This window comes from Cebidichthys violaceus, unplaced genomic scaffold (assembly GCF_023349555.1).
Source record: "Cebidichthys violaceus isolate CVI_PGR_0920_01 unplaced genomic scaffold, fCebVio1.0.p SCAF_12, whole genome shotgun sequence".
Classification (NCBI taxonomy): domain Eukaryota; kingdom Metazoa; phylum Chordata; class Actinopteri; order Perciformes; family Stichaeidae; genus Cebidichthys; species Cebidichthys violaceus.
The window spans coordinates 13,812,072-13,833,892 of NW_027176285.1; the positions used below are offsets into that span (position 1 = coordinate 13,812,072).

Genomic DNA, 21,821 nt, shown 5'->3' on the forward strand with positions numbered 1-21,821 from the left:
CAGGGGTCACCGTTTGTGTACACACAAACACAGCAGAGGTGAACCCTTTGTGTCTGCGACCCCCTGACGTAATGTTGCACAAGTACGGGGGACGAGCGGAGTCACTGGAGGATGTTTAAACTGCGCATCACATCGATTCATATAGGAGTAAAAGTTAAAAATAGTTAAAAAAAATAAAATAAAATCAAGCTCCAGAGCTACTACCGTTGCTGAAAGAGTATCTAACTAACAATGAAGGAGCTGCGAGTCTGTCTGTGTGTGTGTGTGTGTGAGAAAGTGGGAGGTGGGGGGGGAGAAGAGCCCAAAGGGGTCTGAGGAGTATTCCCTTGATTATTGTGGCATGGCAAAGTTTACACAAGAGTCATTGTTGAGCTCTGACCTCCTGAAAAGGTTGGTTCTGCCTGCTTAGTCTGCGAGCACAGCAAAGCCCCCCGTGTGTCACATGCTTACTGGAATGCCAAGCCTGCCTACCTTTACAGCAGATTACTATGATTGACTCTGATGGCCCTCTCTTACTTCTAATTGCCCCTCTCGATACGGCCCTCCCCGTCCCTCACAAGGCCGGAGAAGGGCAGAAGGGGTCCGCTCGCCTTGTTTATTTACTCACAAAAAAAAAAAAAAACTCAAGACAAACGTCGGTTATTAGCATTAAAACGTTTAAGACTCTTGGCTTACCTGGTCTCTCTTTGCCCGTTCCTTTGCTCTCGGCCAGTTTGTGTATTAAGCTCTCCACTGACGTGTTCTCAATGTTCCTCACAAATTCGGTGTGGACCTACAAAATACAAAAAAAAAAAAAAAAAATCATACATTTAAGAGACTTGTCTGAGAAAAAAAAAAAAAAAAAAGTGCAACAGCAGCAGAATCAGGTGAATACTTTGATCCATTTAGTTTTGAATGTACACAGCGAGTGGTTCGATTTATTCATCATTTATATTCCCTGCAATCAATTAATGAAAACGTTTATTTTGGGTCATTCACCGTGAAACAGAAAGCGTACTGGTTGCCGGCACTCTAACTTGACGGAGGTGTTTAACCGAGTGGGATTAAACTCCGTATCCCAGAATTCACCAGCAGAGACGGAACAACTCGGCTAGTAAATATTGCATATTGAGGCTCGCCAGGCTCTGAGCCCGACTAGAAGAATGAGACGGCTCTACATCTGTTGGGGAATTCTAGCCAGGTCTGTGAAGTGAAAGTAGGGCTGGGCAAAATATCAGTAATATTTCAATATCAGGATATTAGAATAGATATTGTGTTTGATTTTGGATATGATAATGTGGCATAAGTGTCGTCTTTTCCTGGTTTTAAAGGCTGCATTACAGAGATGTAATGTTCTGAACTCTCCAGACTGTTCTATTGTTTGCCTTTACCCTCTTATACACTCATTACTGATGACTATTTATAATACATCTCATTGTGTTATTGAGGCAATATAAATATCGCAGTATTTGGTTAAAAAACATTGTGATATTTGATTTTTTGCCCAGGCCAAGGTGAAAGTAAAATAAAAGTTTAGTTTGTTATTACTTGCACGGACTGAATCATGTCAGCTACATATATTACATAATGCGTTTATGTACAATTTAAAGCTGCACTAAGAGAAATCCTTTTGTTTGTTTCGTTTTTTTTTTTTTTTTTAAATCAAAGTTCATGATAAGTGTTCACCCACTTGCAATAGTCTTTTCTGTACGCGTCAATCTTTCGTTGGTGCACTAGTAAATGTTTGTGTTCATCGTAAGCGATTACATGCATGAAATGCTCATCGTTAGCTGGGGGAGCTGCAGTTCAGGGCTCAGAAACGGTCGACTTCTACGTCTTCGGTTCTGTCACATCGGACGTGTGAAGATCAGCGTCACGGGTCGAGTGTTTACCGCGACTTGTTTCGAGATACGCAGGGAGACAAACGCCGTCTGTCGCCATTAACTCTCCCCGTCACTTTGCCGTGCGTTGATATTTATCACATTTATTTTGTAAGTGGCCTCTGCGGTCCTACTGTACTTCGCTGTGAGTGATTCTATTGTGTCGGGGCGAATCATTGTTGTTGGCACTGCGCTACTGCTGATGCCCTTTGGGCGGTATCAGAGGGAGCATAGTGTTTGTTTGCTTGTTTGCTTTGGAGATGTGCATGTGGTGCTTGTGTGTGTACTGAGGGGGAAGTGAACGCGATGTATAGGCGTGTGGGGGGGGGGGAGAGAGAACAGTGGCTGACTGTGCCATCTCACCGAAACCATTTAGATGTGCGTGATACTGTAAGCGCAGAGTGGCTCCACTATCAAACAAACACACACGCAAACACATACAATATGTGTCTGCTCCCACCCACCCCACCCCACACACACACACACACACACACACACACACACACACACCCGGCCCCTGTGGCGAGGTGGAGTGCATTAGCCTTCTGTGCCCTGGCAGGAGAGGATGTTGTGGGGGGGGGGGAGGAGGGCAGAGGGGAGGTTGCTGCGGTTGAGGAAGTATGCTCAGAGCAGCACACGCGATCAGTCAGGTGCTGTTGCCCTGACGGAGGGCAGTAATGTCATCAACCTGCGTGCCCTGCTCGCCCCTCTCTCTCTCTCTCACACACACACACACACACACACACACACACACACACACACACACACCTCGTACCGTGGAGACTTTCGACCACATGCTCGAAACATGCTTCTGCCTTCAAGGGATCCTCACACACACACACACACACACACACACACACACACACACACACGCTCGCTTACAAAAACAAACACAGCACGCAACCCTAGCAGACACACCTGCCCATCATGCGAGTTTAACGACTCTCTGCTTCTACCTATTGAACATATCTATATAAGGTGTTTTATCTTTTCGTTACGCCGCTCACTTTCTCCCCTCTCATCCTCCCTAACCCTCTTATCCTTCATGCCCACTGAGCTGATGCTGGCCTCGCCTCGCCCCCCCCCGTCCTGTGCTTCAGTTTCAATGCATCGCACTTCCCTGCAATCATGTGTCTCTGGTAGTCCGACGCTCCTGGACTGACAGCAGCTCCAACACTTGACTCTGCTATTGAGAAGCAGATCCTTCGTACAGCAGTCAAACTCACTGGTAACTCCAGCGTTGACGTGGCGGGAGCGTAAGACGGCCACGTCTCCTCCGATAAAGCGGAGTCCTCGGTGGAGTCCTCGGCCGTTTCCTATTCACCTGCCGGACACTAGCAGAGCAGCAGGCCTCTTTGCAGGCGCTTTGGGCGTCAACAGAAGCCGCTAACGCAGCTACAAAGACGTCATCGCGCACAGACTTCCCACCAACGAACACTGCCAGTTATAGCAAGTAATGTTCCTGATTACATGACTGACTTTCTACCTAAATTACTAAGAAGAAGAAGAAGAAGAAAAGCTACTGAGAAATTGCTGATTATTGCTTTAACAGTCGTAGATTCACTATAATTAAATTTAAGAGCATTTTAGGACGTCTTTTGATTCAAATTTGATGCAGCAGAGCCAAAAGTTATCGCACTTTATATTTCACACATTCTGCTTCATAACCTTGCCGCCTACATTTCCCACAATTCAACTCAACCTCTCACTCAGGGATTCGGCTGTGCTACGCTAGCAGCGGCTAGCCTCAATCAGAGATGAGGATGAGCAAATATAAATATATATATATATATAAAATATATCCCCAGTATTGTATACTAATTTTGAGAATGTGTTGTAACATATGAGATTAAGCTTAAATTGTTCTAATAAATCCTTAAATCTAAACAACTTCATTCAATACAAAAAGAGAGATTTAAGAGAGACAGTAAAATATATTTGTGCCAGTGCATATTGTAATATTAGACTGAAAATAAGTGATAGTTCAGTTCATCTTATCTGCTCTGAGCACACACATCATATTCAACCATAGGAGGGTACTGCAGCTGTGTTTACGTGTGTTTGTCTCTCGTGTCTAATCTGAGCACAGCTGATACATCTGTGTCTCAGAGCTTGTCATTAAATTATTATTATCATTGAAGAAACACAGTTGGACAAAATGCAAGAATAAATAATGTGTTTTCAAAGTTAATATACAAACAGTTTCAAAGTAAACGGCAGCACAGACATGAATAAAATGGGTTGTTTGTCCAGTTTACTGTGTGTGTGTGTGTGTGTGTGTGTGTGTGTGTGTGTGTGTGTGTGTGCGCACGTCTAACTAAAACCTTACTCACAATGTTCCATATTTTAAATGCATGAACATGCAAATGTATGATTTTGCTTGTGTTTGCTTGTCAGCATGAATGCCTGTGGGCTCAGTGACTAAGCACAATGTTGCAGAGATACAAACTAGTCCTCCCTCCTTCCCTCCCTCCCTCCCTCCCTCCCTCTTGCCTGACTCTTATGCAATTATAAATCTCAAGGTCCCTCACAACCTGGTTTCAAGAGTGTTCATCAACAAAACCATAATTTCTCAGTCTGCACAGGTTCCTCTGGTCTACAATGCGGTCATTTGGCTCAGCAACAGGCAGCAGCACTGCCTCAGAAGCAGGAACTGTGGGGCTGAATAACCTGCGGTAGCCTGTCGCTACACATTCTTTCCAACTTGCCGCACGAGCTGCAGGCTGGGTGGAGGTCCCGTTAGTGGAGCGGCAGCGCCCTCTGCGGGCAGCAAGAGAACTGCAGCGGCGTCAGAACACGGAACGGGAACGGAGCAGCAGATTGTAGTTAGTCTTGACTTATTCTGTGTGGCGCTGGGGTAAGTATGATTGCTGAACAAATAAATGAAAAGGGAAATCTCTGGTTAACCTTGAATACCGATTAATACGGTCGTGAATGATGTTTGAAAGCCTTCACAGTTGGACTTGATCGAACTTGATGCCATTTCCTCAAAACCTAAACACACTCTCCCAGGAACAAAACACGCCTGTGCAGCACGTTCAGCTATCAGACGCAGCCATTTTGGCAAGTGTTTCGACTTCTGGAGGTGTTTTTAGATCGGCCGAGAGGGAGTTTTGATCAGCTTTTAATTGCTCGGCATAAAAGGCTGAATGGACCATTTCCTGGTTCTCAGTTAAACGATTAGCGAGATCAAAGACGACACTAATTGATATGACACACAGTGAACCCAATGAGCGGAGCCTCAGGTCAACAAGACACCTACTCCACCCACAGGAATGTCCGAGAGCACGTATGTGTGTGTGTGTGTGTGTGTGTGTGTGTGTGTGTGTGTGTGTGTGTGTGTGTGTGTGTGTGTGTGCGTTCACACTCACCTCTCCTATCTGGACGTGCGTTTCGTCGACGGACCGCGAGTACGACTGGATGATCTCCTTCATGTGGAGAATGTGGTTTTCTTCGATGTCTTGGAATTTCTAGGAACACAGGGCGAAGGCGGTTACGACGCGGCGATGCAACAAATGTATTCGTGCGCAAACAAATCCGCAAATCCGTGGTGTCAAGTGTCATTAAACAGGCATGAAAACATAGAGCTCAGGACAAAAAAAAGGCCGCCGAGGAAACTTCACTTCCTTATTCTGTCCCAGCCACTTCCTGTGTGTCTGTTTGGGTGGTCTATCCTGCTGACACACACACACACACACACACACACACACACAGTTCCTTCCACATTTATTCTGTTCGTGAGATACATTGACGGAGGTTCATTTTGGCTTTGAGCAGTAGTATGGTGTAGATCACAACTTAAAATGCTGCTGTTTACTTCCACTTAAGTCTGACTCTGGGGTTAACCGAGGAGAATGAGCATAAATAATCCTAAACTGGAAAATCAAAAGAGAGGATGCAGAGGGAAGATCTCACCACGAGCACACGGATAAAGAGCCACTCACTGCTGCGTCTACACTACAGGGACGTGCACACAAATGAGACTTGTCATATTCACGCACAGACACACTCGGGACAAAGAGAACACACATGCAGGAGCCGCGGTGATGTCAGAGAGCACATGTGTTCAGTGTTTAGAACTCATGTCCACATGTGCTGCGTTTGAGACGAGCCGTAGACTGTGATGTCCCGGGGAAGTAGTGCCGCAACTCCGCTTTCTCTTAGGGGGTGAGGGGGTGGGGGGGGGGGGGGAACAAAAACAAACGCTGGGCTAACTGGAACCATTTCTGGTGGCGGAGCTGCTGCGGCTCGGGAGGATATGGAGGCCAAATTCTGTTGATCTGATTTTAATTTGGAGTTTATCTAATCAGGCCTTCAGATGGATCCAATCAGGGCTTTCCACAACGATTCCGTTTCAGAGGAAAAAACACAATCTGGATATGATACAGGGCACTAAGCGTGGAACGCGCGCACACACACACACACACACACACACACACACACACACACACACACACACACACACAGGGCTGACAGAATGAAAGTGTTGCACACCACGGAGACAGACACTAGAGAGAGCTTGTGAGCGTCTACTTCCACACAGAAGAGAGAAAATCGGTCTTTTCACGATACCTGTGCAGTTTGTGCCATCTTCTGTTCAAACTCGGACTTGGCTGCGGCGTATTTCTCCACATAGGACTTGTAGGTCTCTGTGGCTTTTTTGGCTTTCACTCCGGCCTGCGGAAAGAAAGAAAGAAAGAAAAAAAAAAAAAAAACATAAAACAGACAAGATAAATGGCTATCGTCAGTTTATGCACCGTACACACTGGCGCTTTTGTTTTCCCTGGATCAACTGACAAATCAGACGAGAAACCGAGCTCCACTTAACATCTGAAGGCTGAGAAGCTTTTGAGGTTAAAGTTTCTGTATAGACTGGAGTGTTACGGCACTTCATCATGCCTTATTACCATACCACGACTACGTGTGTGTGTGTGTGTGTGTGTGTGTGTGTGTGTGTGTGTGTGTGTGTGTGTGTGTGTGTGTGTGTGTGTGTGTGTATACACGTGCCAATGTGACCTCCCACCTTGTCCACATCTCTCTGGGTGGCCCCCTCTTTGCGGAGGCGCTCCTGCTCCACAGTTTTGGCGTTGTAGATCTCCTTGGACTTCTGCAGGGCCTGCGAGGTGGTCTGGATGTTCTGCACGGCCTCCAGGGTGGACGCCACCTCTTCTTTTGTCTGACAACACACACACACACACACACACACACACACACACACACACACACACACACACACACACACACACACACACAAACGTTTGGTATGGTGACTCCGCCGCCGACAGGCTGAATAACACAGAACAACACTTGGTCCTGGACTCCCCTCGTTCATTAGGACTCAGTGATGAAATAACAGACACCAGTCAGCGTCGACAGACGTCCTTTATTGCTCTTATAAAACACCATCGCAGTCCCTCGGCTTCATGCTCCAGCATGTGACACTAAACTGTTGCACACGAGGAAGCTGTTAAAGGTATTTGGCGGCGGCTGCTATAAAAAATGCATAAGTCTCTGGATTTGTTCCATCTGTATCGCTCTTCACACTGACGTACAGCTGGAACATCGGGCATAATAATTCATACCGTGTGCAATATTACTTTTCCAACATTGTTGGAAACCTTATTACACTCAATATCATGCACAATATACAGTTCCTATTTTAGTTTCTAGTGTTATTACTTCTAATACACGTCATATTTTTATTCTTGTGTTGTAGAATACTTATGTTTTTCTTCTTCTTCTGTTGTAATCTTGGATGAATCTCTGGCACAAGAATTCCCTTCATAATAAAGTTCTATCTCATCTATGTTTGCATGTTGTCGGACATGAAAAGAGAACTGGAATCGATTAGTAACGACGGTAAGCTTGGTCGTTTGTCTTCACTCCCTTTCCTTCCTCATTCTGACACATTCACGGTCGAACATCAGTGGAGTGAGCGGAAAGGAAATCATGCACACATTCTGAGCAGCCCGCTCCAAGACGGCTGTTTGCTTTGCGTTGCTCACACCGCTTCCACCACGGCGAGCGCCGGATCTGCGAGTCAGCCGAGAAACACAGAGCGGAGAGGAAAAAAAAAAAAAGCAGGGAGTGAAGGGAAGTGACGGAGAGACACCGTGACGGCCTTTTTGTCGAGGCTGAAAGCACAGAACGCACAAACTCCCGCTGATTCCGAGCTCCTCTTTCACTTTGTGTTCTGTGGCTTCATGCGTGAGGGAGGAGCCGATGGAGTCTCAGCAGAGAGGAGACGTAGAGGAGCGAAATGTGTCAAAAAAAGAAGGGTTAGAACAACACTGCATGCTACCTTTTCTCAGGGTGGAATCAACTATTAAACGATTCCAACATCTTTCACGGGGACAATAACTGGAGTGTAAAACAACAAAGAGGCGAGGATGGATCTACATTTAAATTCATGTTCCTCAACACTGGAGCAGCAAACTACCTCATGATAATTGGTAGTTCATGGGAAGGAGTGACCGATTGGAGTTTTTTTTTTTTTGGGAGTACTGTCAAGACAACGTTAACCATTCGATTCTCCATCTCCTTACCTTTTTGTGTGCTTTGGCCTGCTCCTCCACATACTTCTGGACCTCTTTAATGAGCTCCTGTAGTTTCCTCACCAGCTCCATGTGACAGCTGGCCAGCTTCTCCGTCGAGGTCTTGAACACGTCCCACACCGGAGCAAAAGTCCTGGAGGGGGGAAAAGGACGACACTTCAGAGGGCAGGAGGCGACGGCGCCCTCTTAACATTCGCTCCGCTCAGGTTCTTCAGAAAAGTGGAAAAGGCTGTTTGCACTCACCCGAGCTGAGAAAAGTTGCCAGCTGATTTGGCAAGTTTGGTCATGGACCTGGCATAGGCTTCTTCAATAGTGCTCCTAGGACAGAGCACAAACACACACACACTCGGAGATTACATTTTAAATGATCACAGACAGCGCTTCAACTTAACCGTGTCGTACGTCAATAATGATAAAAAAGACATTTAGAGCGTGACCAAGTTTTTCCAAAGTATTTGCAACTAGGTTAAGGCTCAAAACAGGGAAAGTCGCTACACAAGTGGAGCCAAAAAACACCCACTTAGAACTCGCAGCATAAATGTTTGACCGCATGCACCGTGTGCGGGCAAACACGAGCGGCTTGGCTCGTGATTTGTTCATAAACCACAAGTCGAAGCTGACAAGAGTATGAACGCCGTAGTGTTTGGAATGCCCTGCTTCTCTCAATTTCCCTTTTTTTTTTTTTTTTTTATTCCTTCGTTCTGCAGCAAAAGTGACAGGAGTAACCAAAAAAAAAAAGAAGAAGAAGAAGAAGAAGAAGAAGAAGAGGGAAAAAGAAAAGAAAAAAAACTTGCGGCGGTGTTATAGTGGAAGCCTGAATTATGCACGACTCATTTAGCCAGCCTTTCTCTGCAGTCACGTCACGGGAGTAAGGTCAGCCAGGGGGAAACAGGACAAAATGTGCACGCGCACACACACACACACACACACACACACACACACACACACACACACACACACACACACACACACACACACAGGTGCACACGGGCCAACATCCAATGTAGCACAACAACACAGAGGATGGGACAAGCTAGAATACATGCTTACATTCACACTTCCACATCTTTGTGCAGTTTATTTTTTATAAGCATGTTTTAAAGACGGAGAAAACTCAAAAAGCTTCCTCGTGTTTATGCTTAATGAAACGTGTGTGTAGTGAGCTGCAGACTGTTGCTCTTCACAGCTCTTCTATTATACTAGACACACAAAGCCTGGTTTAAGATGACGTGATTTAAGATGATCTCAGACTGATTGTAGTTCTGAGGGCTGACTAGATTTTAACCACGCGCGGTCTTGACGGTGAAGGTTCCCTTTGGACCTTGGAGACAGTAGTTTGACCGAGATATTCTTTAACAAGACTCAAAGTTCATACTTACAAACTAGGCAAAGTCTTTGAATTTGTATATAGTATGGATGTGGGATATACAAATACAAAGCAGATTTTAGGTACATGTTGTGTGCTCACATGGGAATAGTGACACAATAAGGAATATCCAAAACAGTTCAAATACGGCTGCTTCTTTAGTGGGTTGTCGACAGACACAATCCTCCCACAATGCAATGCACAAGAGAAAGGGAGCTGCTGCTCACGGCTGGAGAAATCAAAATGAACTGCGATTGGTGCCGAGACTCAAGAAAGAGCTTTGGTGGCAAAACAATTGAGTATTAAATATGTTTTAAATCGCAATTAACTGTCTCTTTGAAAAGCAGAGTTGCCAGTGAGAGTCCAACGTTGTGGTTTTGTGTAGCACATTGTGGAGTTGTGTGAGGTGAAAGTTAACCTTAAAGTTAAGATTATTTGTAGTCTTCTTCATTTCTGGTCTAAAGATTGTTGAGTAATGCCCTCTTAGAATAAAAGAAGAACTGAAAGTGAATTATTTTTCCATCTTTCGGTGCAGATAACTGTGACAAAGCACCTGCAAGAGAATTCACAGATGTGAGTTTGTCTCTTTGAGATTTCTAATATCGTTTTTAGCCTGAAATTGATTTTTGGGAGAAGGGGCCCTGGATGACAGAGAGTCATAGACACTGGCAGGAATATGAACTCAGTGCACACAGCTGCTTTCTCCACCAGAGGGAGCCAGAGTGCCGTATTCCAGAAGAAGAAAAGAAACATACCATCAGTCCATAAACTTAATATTGTTAATATTTAAGCAAAGTGAAACGCTACAAGATGATTCATTAGATGAACGGTTTGAACAGTGACTTCTGGAGCCCAAAGCTGCAAACACAGAAACATTTGAAACAGATTTTCTTGAGGATCGAGCCACAACGTTAACATGAAACAACCTTTGCATTGTCATCATTCATCATTAATAAGACTTTCCAATCCTCGAATCCTTCGCCGAGAGTGTGAGTGACTGAGAGCAGAGGAATCCACTGAATTCCAGTGGTGGACCATCTGTCATGTGGAGGTTCTAAACACACACCTGTGACACGGTGGAGCTAATCTTTGTGGACGTGGGAAGCGTTTGAACAGAAGCTGTTATTATGGTATTGTGCAGCTGCAGACACCGACGGTGTGGTTACAGGTTTGAGCCTCTTTCACAAAGAGGTTAAGTTTGCAAAACATCCTCACTCCTCTACCACTACCTTTAGCCACAGTGTTGCACTTATTGAATATAACTGCTGTTTATTCTTCTGATAAATATGGAGAACCTCCGCAAAAGATATTCATGTTGATGTTAGAGCTAGAGCTGAAAGGATGAGCCCATTAATTGATTCGTTTATTGACAAAAGATCAATTTTGGCCACTAATTTTTACTCTTTTTTTTTTTCTAGTTTCACATCCTCAAATGTGAGGATTACTGCGTTCCATGTCATGTATTTACTCAAACTGAAAGCCTCCGTTCACGTGACGGGTGTCGAATGAAGCACAAAACCGAAAGGTGTCAGGTGAAGTGCTCTACTGGTAGAGATATACGTCTGGAGTCAGATAAGGACTTGGGTGTTACTTCCTACAGGCACAATATAAGGAACTCCCTGTGCCAACTTTGAAGTCAATTTAGACACCAGGAAACAGGTCGGACAGCTCATAACGGGTGAATGAGTCCTGCCGTCTATGTACCGAATAACATGTTAACATGTGTAGAAATGGCCGCCCTCTTCAGAACGCCATCACACCACCGGGTCTTACCTTTCTCTGATGAAGTCCGTCAACTCCTTGGAGGAAATCTGGCCATGCTTCATGTTGTGGTAGAGCACATCAAAGCCATTGTTTTTGTCACCCTGCATTTCAGAGACAGAAAAAAAAGAAAGAAAAAAGGATGCAGAGAGATCAGTCAAAGGAGGAAGCACCAAGTCAAACAAACACCCACAAAATAAACCACACACCAAATACCGAGAGGGCTTTTTCTACCAGCAGCATCCTCATCGTCTGCATAGCTCCCAGCTGCATCTGCAGCAGCCTCTGGTCAACCATGCTCATCTTTGCCATGTTCGAGAGGAACGGATATCGAGGGGTCGAGCGTACAAATAAACCGGAGCGTCTGTGTCGCCGTGACCATGCCGACAGGTGTCCAGTTGCACCGATGCTTCTGAAAGATGCAGGTAGCTGTGAATAATTTATAGGAGTGACAGAAAATGTCGGGTTTGCGTTGCAGAAAATGTCGTGGCAGCCTGCTACTCCTACTGACTTTTAATACCGGTTATTTAGATAGGAAACGATGGTTTACGTGGCAAACGGCACACGTTCATTCATGGATTCATTCAAAAGGACAATATCACAACCAAATAAAGAAAATCACTCTCTCTTATTCTATTAGTAAGCTTCTTCCTGCATCAGAAATAGGCCGGTAAATCTCACTACAGCTTATAGCGATCTATGCCGACTAGCAACAAGAAATTGAGGATATACTGTATTGATTTATTTCTCAAAACTCCCAAATATGCATACAAGTATGTGCTTCAAACATCCAGTATGGGTCGAGGTATATGCTGTACGATGTCTGTCTGAAGTCAAGCCCTGTGAGGAATCCCTCACACACAGAGTCGCATAATTAACTCTATTTATGAACGTCATGTGGCTCTTTAAAGAGAGCGACATGGCGCTGACCTCGGTGCAGTCGACAGGTCGGCGACACTATGTTGAGCAGCAATAAGTGGCCTCCACTCTCCTTCAACTGACAAAAACGCCTTCTTGTGATTATTGAGGAGATAAGGAGGAGAAACATTTGACTTCCTCCTGTTTCTTCAGTGAAGACACAGAGGCGTTCACAGAGTGACTGAGAGGACAGATAAAAAAAAGGCCGACGTCAGCATGATAACAGCAGTTCATCCTCATTCTTGTCTGAATCCGGAGGCCCAACTCCGTTTCACCTCAAACCCGAGACTTGAACCGGACGCTTCCTGGTTCCTGGAGCGATCCGCCGTCAGCAGTTTGGTTCCACAGCGTCAGAACAAAATCCTTGTTTTCCAACCAACATCGACAGAGATGAAAGGTCAGGACGTTTGTGTCACACTGAAGCTCTTTATTGACAGAGCAAACAGACGTTATAAAAGGGAAGCGTCTCTCCCCGGGCTGTAGTCCGCCCCCCCAGCGAGCGGACCACTGAGATGCACTTCCTGTAACAAAAATGTAGCAGTCACGCAAACAGCGTGACACGCAAACTACTGTGTCAAGACCAGAAGGTGAGCAACAAACCAGAACAAGACACCTGTCGCGACACCTGCGCTGCGCCGACCCACAGGGAGCGCAGAGGGAGGCGCTCGGCGACTGTCGGCCGATTCTGGGCCACAAAACGGGGGGGAGAAGTGACAAGAACGCGCACGCGGCTCCAAGCCGGAGCAGAACAGGAAGAGGCTGCATTCTGTGCAACGACTGAGCAGCTCGTGTGGAATGTGATAACAATGAATACAAAAGAAAAGAAAAAAAATAATGACAACAAACACAGGAAAGCAGCTCAGGGCGGGTTTTTTTTTTTTTTTCTTCAGCAGGTTACAATGAAGCAGTGGGCGGGAACGTGAAGACGTCAACAAACCTGAAATATCGGAGATTCATAATCAGTCTCTTATTGCTCCACCAGCTAGTTTTGCACAACAGCATCTACATGAGCAGCAGCATGGAGGGAGGGGGGAGGAAGTGATACCGGCACCGTTTCTCAACGTCCTCCTCTGGACACTCATTGATGAAAGCCTGCGTGCTCCGCGCTTAATATTCCAACCACACATTGTGAAATTCAGAAGTACTCATTGTGCTTGGATTTAGACGCTTTTCTTTAAAACTCCCAGCCCCACCCCAAAAGGGAGGACAACATGCCGAGAGGTTAGCGCGCACGTCAATCACGCTTTGTTTGAGCAAAAGAAACAGTTTGCAGCGGAGACGGGCTGTCCGACGTGGAAAAAAAAAAGAAAAAGAGTGAGCAGAAGATGAACTTAGATCCCGGCCGCTGCGTCCGCTGCACAGCACAGGCTGCAGGGGACTGAGCGTCTTTGTGTTGGTGGAGCAAAATAAAAGAAATACAGGACGTAGGTAATAGCCAGGCAACCAGACGGCTCGCGTCACGGTTGAATGTGCACTAATGCTTTTTTTTTTTGCTGGGAAGAGTGGCTTCAGTCATGAGCACGGAGGAGGGGAGCTGGGATGGAAAAAGGCAGCAGCAGCAGCAGCAGCAGCAGCAGCGATATATTATGACTTCAGGTTGTGTCGTGCTGTTTAGACTGGAGCTGGTGTGTTCAAGGTTCACGGAACTCTAAACTGGATTAATTAATTATTAAGCAAACAAAAAGCTTCTCGGAATAGATTTGACTCTCGTTTCTTCCACCTCGTTCCCCGATGACAATTTTTTTTTAAAAAGGGACAGTCCAGGACCTAGAGTTCGCTCACAACAAGAGCTGTGGATTATCTTTGAGAAACCAGGTCATCGCTGTTTATGATGAGTCATATAGTCCCATTATATGAGAGAGAAGGCAGACACACGTCTACGAACAATAGCTCCAAAAGTAGGTCGCACCAAATCTATCTAGATTGGTAAAGAGTAACAAAGAGGACAAATATGTACGTTTGACCCTTTAATCACTAATAGTTCCTATTCACGTCCATAAGCAATATTAGCACGTCAAGAGTTAAAACAACCTTATAACTTAAGTGTAAATCAGCCACACTAAAACACACCACTAGTTGATTCATCCATTAGTTGATAATCAATAAAACATTAAAGTCAGTTTTTTCAAGCAAAAGCACAAAATGTTCCCTTGTTCTGCTTCTCAAATAAGAGGATGTGCGGCTCGTCTTGGACTTGCGTGATAGTAAACCTGAAAGTCTTTTCGACGCCGTTCACACTAAACCAGTTCGCAGTTTGCAGACGTTTGTCTTCAGGAAGCTCTCTGGGAATGTTTCACTTTTCTCTTGACGTGTTTAAGGAACAAACGACTAATTCACAACGGAAACAAGAGTCTGTCTGAGCCCAGTTTGATCTTCAACACACATTATTGAAATACCCACAATCCAAAAAGGGACAGTCCATCTGGTCCCGTATATACTGACACACTGCCCGGCTTTCTCACCAGCAAACATGCTCTCATATCAATATGTTATTTGAATGAGCAAAGTTACGAGACTCAGGAGGTTGTAGAACCAAATGGCTCGGCTCAAGTCTGCGTACCGCGAAGCCACGGCCAGAAAACACACCACAGACAAACACACATTGTGTTTCTCACACACACACACACACACACACAACAATAACTGTCATTACAGGGTAGAACACACACACACACACACACACACAATAAGAACCAGTTACATGGCTGACCTGTAACCCTAGAGGACTGATAAACAAAACCGCAGAGCAGCAGTTTATCCTGTAACATCTGGCAGGCAGAGGAGGACAGGAACTCTGTCTGTGTTAAGAGTAGAAGACCAGGTTTAACATCCTGTGTGAAGGAATCAAGTGTTGATGCCTGACGGGCAGTAACGCAACCCGGGACAGAGAGAGCCGGTTCACCTTTCAATACTATACGGCCTTCTTCTTCTTCTTCTTCTTCTCACAATAACGAGGTGAGCGAAGCTCGAGTCTCTCAAGCCGTCCACTGACTAAAACATGAACAATATTCAGTCCACCATCATGTAAGACAGAGAAAAGCTGCAAGTTCTCACTTATTGAGGAGCTGGACCTGGAGCATATTATAGTAAACAGCACTGATGTCACCTATATGTCTTATATATATATGCATGTAAAAAATGATGGTAAAAAAGTAAGATTCAGGAAATAAAATAAACTTGTTTCTGCAGAAAATATAATATTGCACGTCACTGTTAATAGCTAATTAAAACATAATTTGACGTCGTCAGAGAAAGTCACTGCTGTAGGGTTAATAGTTTGTGCATGCATCCCATAATGTATCATAGCCTAAGTGCGCTCTGGGAAGTCTCGGTCGATACATTTCCACGAGCAACTCGGTTCAACGGGAAACGAGAACCGGGATGACGAGCGTCTGCAGCCGACGCGACTCCTGCAGGTAAGAGCGGCGGGAAGAAGAGTCTCACCGAGGGACTCAAGAGACGCCGAACAAGCCTCCCTCTCTCCAGACGGACCGTATGAACGAGCAAAGCATGACATCAGAGCGTCTGCCCCTCGGGTCATGTGACCGGAGAGGAGAGCTCCGGGAGGTGCGTGTGTGCACAAGCCGGGCTTTGTTGGCGGTTTGACCGTAAACATAGGGGGAACTTGACCGCGGCTTACAGTCGGGGATGTGACATCAGGTGTGTGGCTACCGGACAAACCCCGGAACAGGTTACACACACGAGCCACTTAAGACTCACAAATCAGTGGAGTCCAAACACAAGATTTCTGTTTCAAGCGAAAGTCAATGTTGACCAAAAACCTTTTCACCCTGCAAAACCTCAGCAAGAGACCTTCCTCTTAAAAAGGCAAAGATGGAGAGCAGCATATATACGGCAGCTTGTGTGAGCTGAAGGAGAACGCGTCGCCATTGTCCATCTCTTCTTCTTACTTCACGCTTTGCGGCGTGATTGAGACACTTTGCATGTCAGACGATAATCCGTGGGAGTGCGACTGTGAAATCTGCACACAGTGGAGCTGTCAGACCACACACACACACACACACACACACACACACACACACACACACACACACACACACACACACACACACACACACACACACACATTTACAATACAAACACCAGGGAGAAGAAGGCCATCCCGGGGCTGTTGGCTGCATCGACACTGTTTGCTTATCACACTGCCATCTTATTTTCCCATGATATGCTGAAGGCGAACAGACTCCGCATTAAACATAAGCTCTTCACAGTCATGAGCTTCTTGGCTGCCGAAACGACCATTTTCAGTCACTCTGTATTTTGTAAAAGCTTTGTTACAGAAAACGGAAACCGAACCCTTTGGAAGTAATCCACTGGCTGAGACACTTCAGCACATGTGGGGACGGTCGCACATTCAGACTTTCAGCAACAGGCCACACTGAGCTTGCTCACTCGTCCACATTGCGCACACGGACAAATAAAAAAGGGGAAATGGACATTTGAAACTTGCAAATAAATCTTGTGAGCGGAAATGTTGCAGCCAGTGACCAATCAAGTGCTGCCACTTAAATTTGACGGAGAGACAAGACAGACATGGCGGTGCCATGTGTGTGTGTGTGTGTGTGTGTGTGTCTGCCAATGCCTAAAGAACTCTGTTATTCATCTGAGGGGTTGGATGTCGTCTACCTCAGAGATCCTTACCAAGATCACAAGAAACCAACAGAAATGTCTCCACAGAGACTCCAGAGTGAGTGAGAGAGAGAGCACAGAGTGGAGACAGGTGTACACTGAGGCATTCTGGGCAAAAGTGAAGCCTAATGTGTGTGTGTGTGTGTGTGTGTGTGTGTGTGTGTGTGTGTGTGTGTGTGTCCGCTTGTGGTGATGATTTGTAGTCAAGTCAAAGCGAAATGGATGCATCCTCTAATGCCAAGTGTGCATTAGTGTGTGAGTGTGTGTGTGTGTGTGTGTGTGTGTGTGTGTGTCCTGCATGTTAAAAACACAGCTGATCTTTCCCCATCACTGGATTCTCTTGTGTCCCACTGCAGGGCACAAAGGGCAGATTGAAGAATCAAGAGCGTCTCGGCTCGCCTCTCTTTTCCCCCATTTAGTTAATGATGAAGTCTCCTTTCAGAGGAAAATGGCTTTGGGGGGGGGGGGGGGGGTTGACAGTTCACAGACAATTTTTCAGTGACAAAGTTTGGTTTTATCAGCCCTGTTTTATAAGCAGGAGACTCTTTGTCACCCTGGAGCTGAGGTCAAGCGAGACAAAGAAACATAATTAATTAAAAGCTGTGTTCCCCACCTGAGGGAAGACAGGGATGCATTAGGCATGGTGGCTATTTGACAGCACTTCACACTATTGCAACAGCCTAAAAAAAATACACACGTGTGAAATTCTCATTCGACACAGCAGGTTTTTATATATATATATATATATATATATATATATATATATATATATATATATATATATAAATAAATAAATAAATAAAGTATGGTTTTAGTGCAGCTAAACCAAAAGCTGTAAGGACACATGCTCAGAGATTAACAGAGCAAAGCAATAACACCTGTATTAAAAAAGATCTCCCATATATAGTCATGACATTAACCTATGGCTATAGTTAACCGACCAAAGAGACCAAAGTATTTATAACAGTTCAGATGACACAATACGAGACTATAAAAAAAACATCCAAAACATGGTTCATACCTGCAACAGTGACAAAAGCATGACCCTCGATAGCAATGTAGCAATAGCCCTAAAGACAGTTGCGTTTTTTACTTTTAATAACAGCCTGTATGGGTTTAATGTTTCGCCAAAAGTAATAATATAACGAAAAAGACAAGACAGGTTGGGAGTTAATATCGGTTCAGTAAAGGACGATGGTATTATTCAACCTGCTGTGGCTACCGTGGCCACGTCAAAACGGAAGAGAAATGACCTTTCGGGAAGTAAATACACAACACAGTACACAGCGTGGTAGTATTAATACACGCAGTACAACTTCTGACTGTATACAAATATGAGCTAAACATCCGAAACAGCGAGAGTGTGATTTCTAAAGCTGTTCTTTAACTTACTAAACATCTGGCCTCTCACTGAAACTTTGTTACGGAAGAAAAAAAAAAAATGACACCAACGGCCAAGATTGACAGCCGAGGCGTCCAATGGCATTTGTGGAACTGACCATAAACATTCCAAGGAAACCCGGGAGAGCCAATTAGCGGGGAGCAAAGGGGGGCGGAGGGGGGCTCTGTGAGGTTTCAAGTTAGATGGGTTCAGAGGCCCAAACCCCCGGGGTGGCCAAATAATAAACGCCGAGGAAGAGCAACGATGGCCGGGGAGGGTGCTGACCAGAGAGTCTGGCGGCGCCGGACGCCGCCGGTTCAAAGCCTATGTGAGCCATGACGGCTACCTCTGTACCGTGAACAACACTTGATTCCTGGCTGACATGAACATGGCAGGGAAGGGAAACACAGCAGGAGAATAATAATAAGGAATAGCAACCGGTGTAAACAGCCGTGAATAAAAAGCACCACCTACCCAGAAATTCTCTAGGAAGTAGGGCGTTATCATCTTGTTTTATTCCTCTTCGCCGCAACTCTTAAAATTGGTTTTAATGCAACTTTTACAGCGAAATTCATCCACCGTCCTCCCCCCAGTTTCTGTTGTATCTGCCTTTCCCCGTTTTCGCTCCTCTCCCCTTTCTTCTCCCTCCCCATGTAGAGACTCCACCTCCACTCTCTGCGTCTCTCCCCTCTGGTTTCTTCCCGTAGAAATGCAGCTTTTCGGAGAACGAAACAGCGCTGCCGGTGGCGGACAACAGCACCGGTGAAAACGACGGTTTGCAGTGACAGATGGAGCAAGATAAATTCAGAATAAGTCGAGAAATTAACTTTTTAATTGATTGAAACAGAAAAAAAACGGGAAACAAGAAACACGCCACACAACTGGAATATACAATTTATATAATAATGCTAAATTAAATCATACAATATGTTTAGTTAGTTAATTTAATATTCTACTGTATTGTATATATTGTGCATTTTTAAATCTAATATTTTTGCTGTTATCTTTATTGCTTTGCTTCAGAATTTCCCAGCACCTATAAATGCGTGATTAATAAAGTACCTATCTTTCTCTCTCTCTCTCTCTCCCCCTCTCTCTCTCTCTCTCTCACTCTCTCTCTCTCTCTCTCACGCAGGTGTGGTGAGTTACATTCATTATTATATTGTATAATATAACGAGTAGCCAGACGTCTAGAAACTAGAGCAACGTCAGTGTGATATGCTGCATTAGTGTTGCTGTATTATTTTCATATTTACACAGCCTCCATTATACGAGTGTGTTGCCTCTGCACAACCTTCCATGGGCCCATCCTTATCCGTGTTTGTTTGTCTGATAACTGCCATGTATCTTCAGAAATAAGAGGGGGAAACACATTGTTCCTCATACATATCTCACGTGGGGGAGGAGTAGCGTCTCAGGTTATTCCTGCAGTGGTTACAAGAAGCACTTGATACCAAGCCTTTTAAGACCGATCATGGAACATTTGATTATAATCACATACTACGCCCACGTTGTGAAACCTAAGTTGCGTGCAAAGTGAAATGCAGCACTAAAATCTAAAGCTGGAATCTGATAAACCCTGAGCGAATGTCCGAACCGATACAAGATATGACAGATGTTCTCCTCAACGTCCAAGTTTCTACCTCCTCCGTGTTTCCTTGTACGAACATACTGTACATTTGAGAACACATACGAGACAAAGGCCAAGAAATAATGTAAACAATTTATTGGAACATTGTACAGAATCAAGCAATGGTAACCAGTCACATCCACTATATCATCTTACAAATATTACAAAATTACTACAATACAATATAGATTCTTTGCATGATCCAAAATATTTGGTGGCCCCAAAAGTATTACTTTTTTTTTTTTTTTCTTTTTTAATTCAGCAGCTTATTAAAAAAAAAAAGAAAGAATTCAAACCATGTCTATCAAAATGATGTTTTTGCTTTTATTAGCAAAAAAGATGAAGGCAGATAGTCTAATCAAGTCTGAAGGCTAAATGAGAATACGGGAGTTCTTTGACTAGACATTCCTTAATATTGGTGGGCGCTTTATAAAATACAATTTTTTTTTTTTCTTCAGTAAAGCTTCGTAGAAAGTCAAACTTATACTTGCAAATTATGTTCACAACATCACCTTTGAGTCGTCACCTGTTTCTTTAGATACAGTACACTGTATATCTACTGCAAAAACACCAACACAACCTCAAAGTACTTGCTCTCAAGGCATTGTGTACACATCACACTAAATATTTACCGTAGTATGATAACAATCACTTTTGACGAAAAGTACATGAAGTATGTGCAAGTTACCATTTTATCCCCCCCCCCCTGCCTTGCAACTGTATTCACATTTGACAGCTAGCAGTGTTGCACACACACACACACACACACACACACACACACACACACACACACACACATATAAACATTGATGTAGATTAACACCCGTGGCTACCCATTTTAAATATGAAGGGCGGGAGTTTTACGAATCTTTAGTTGTTGGGAGGAGATGCGTGAAGGCGAACACGTCGGGGGAAATCATAACGAATAACGCTGAAACACAGACAACCTGAGGTAAACACGGAGAAAACACGTATTCAAGTAGTGAAACACAACGACGATGTATAGCAGCAGTCGGGTCGGAGATACAGCACGGCGATGGTGGGGATTGTAGACCTACCCTCTTTCAATGAAAGAATAACAGGACTGTTTGCATACACACACACACACACACACACACACACACACACACACACACACACACACACACACACACACACACACACACACACACACACGCAACCCCATCAAGCCATGATTACTCCTTTTTTTTTTCTTTTCTTTTTTTTTTGCATGCCAAACAGCTGGAATGTGACAGACACTTCAAAACACAAAATGATGTGGCACATACAAGGATTTGCCTCTGTATTCCATGATGCATTATATATATATCAGCGTTCAGCTCCTTAATGGTAAACCTAAGAGATCATTTCTATATTGTCGTACTGTGAAAGTGTATCGAAGACACCGACGTACTTTCACATTCTAATAGCCCCACTGCATGGAGGTACTTATTGCATTAGGTAAATACATCTTTAGCAGCAATGCTTAATGATCCGTTACAACTACAAGGTCATATTCTGAAGGGTTTGGCTACATCCTTAATTTCAAGCACTTTTAAGTGCATGTCACGTGCGTCGCAAAGGGTTAAAAATACTGCAGTTATTACTCTGGCCAGCAGAGGAAAAATGACTGGCAGGGCATTAAAAAAAAACAAAAAAAAGTAAAAAAAAAGAAGAACTAAATTAAACTCTCCAACCCATC

At 44.5% G+C, this 21,821-nt stretch overlaps 1 protein-coding gene across 8 annotated transcripts in view; it reads right to left on the reverse strand.

The window, feature by feature from the left end:
• Positions 1–19,142, reverse strand: part of fcho2 (FCH and mu domain containing endocytic adaptor 2) — a 38,029-nt gene extending 18,887 nt beyond the window's left edge. For 7 of the 8 annotated variants that reach the window (XM_068706570.1, XM_068706564.1, XM_068706569.1 and 4 more), the window contains exons 1-8: positions 18,964–19,142; positions 11,553–11,644; positions 8,657–8,731; positions 8,405–8,546; positions 6,883–7,035; positions 6,432–6,536; positions 5,231–5,329; positions 676–772 (exon numbers count right to left, since the gene is read on the reverse strand). In XM_068706570.1, coding sequence (XP_068562671.1) covers positions 676–772; positions 5,231–5,329; positions 6,432–6,536; positions 6,883–7,035; positions 8,405–8,546; positions 8,657–8,731; positions 11,553–11,644; positions 18,964–18,996 — 796 coding nt within the window. In that variant the 5' untranslated portion in view covers positions 18,997–19,142. Of the gene's footprint in view, positions 1–675; positions 773–5,230; positions 5,330–6,431; positions 6,537–6,882; positions 7,036–8,404; positions 8,547–8,656; positions 8,732–11,552; positions 11,645–11,749; positions 12,746–18,963 lie in introns of those variants that run through there. The other variant, XM_068706565.1, reaches the window with a different exon arrangement.
• Between the last annotated feature and the right edge of the window lie 2,679 nt (positions 19,143–21,821).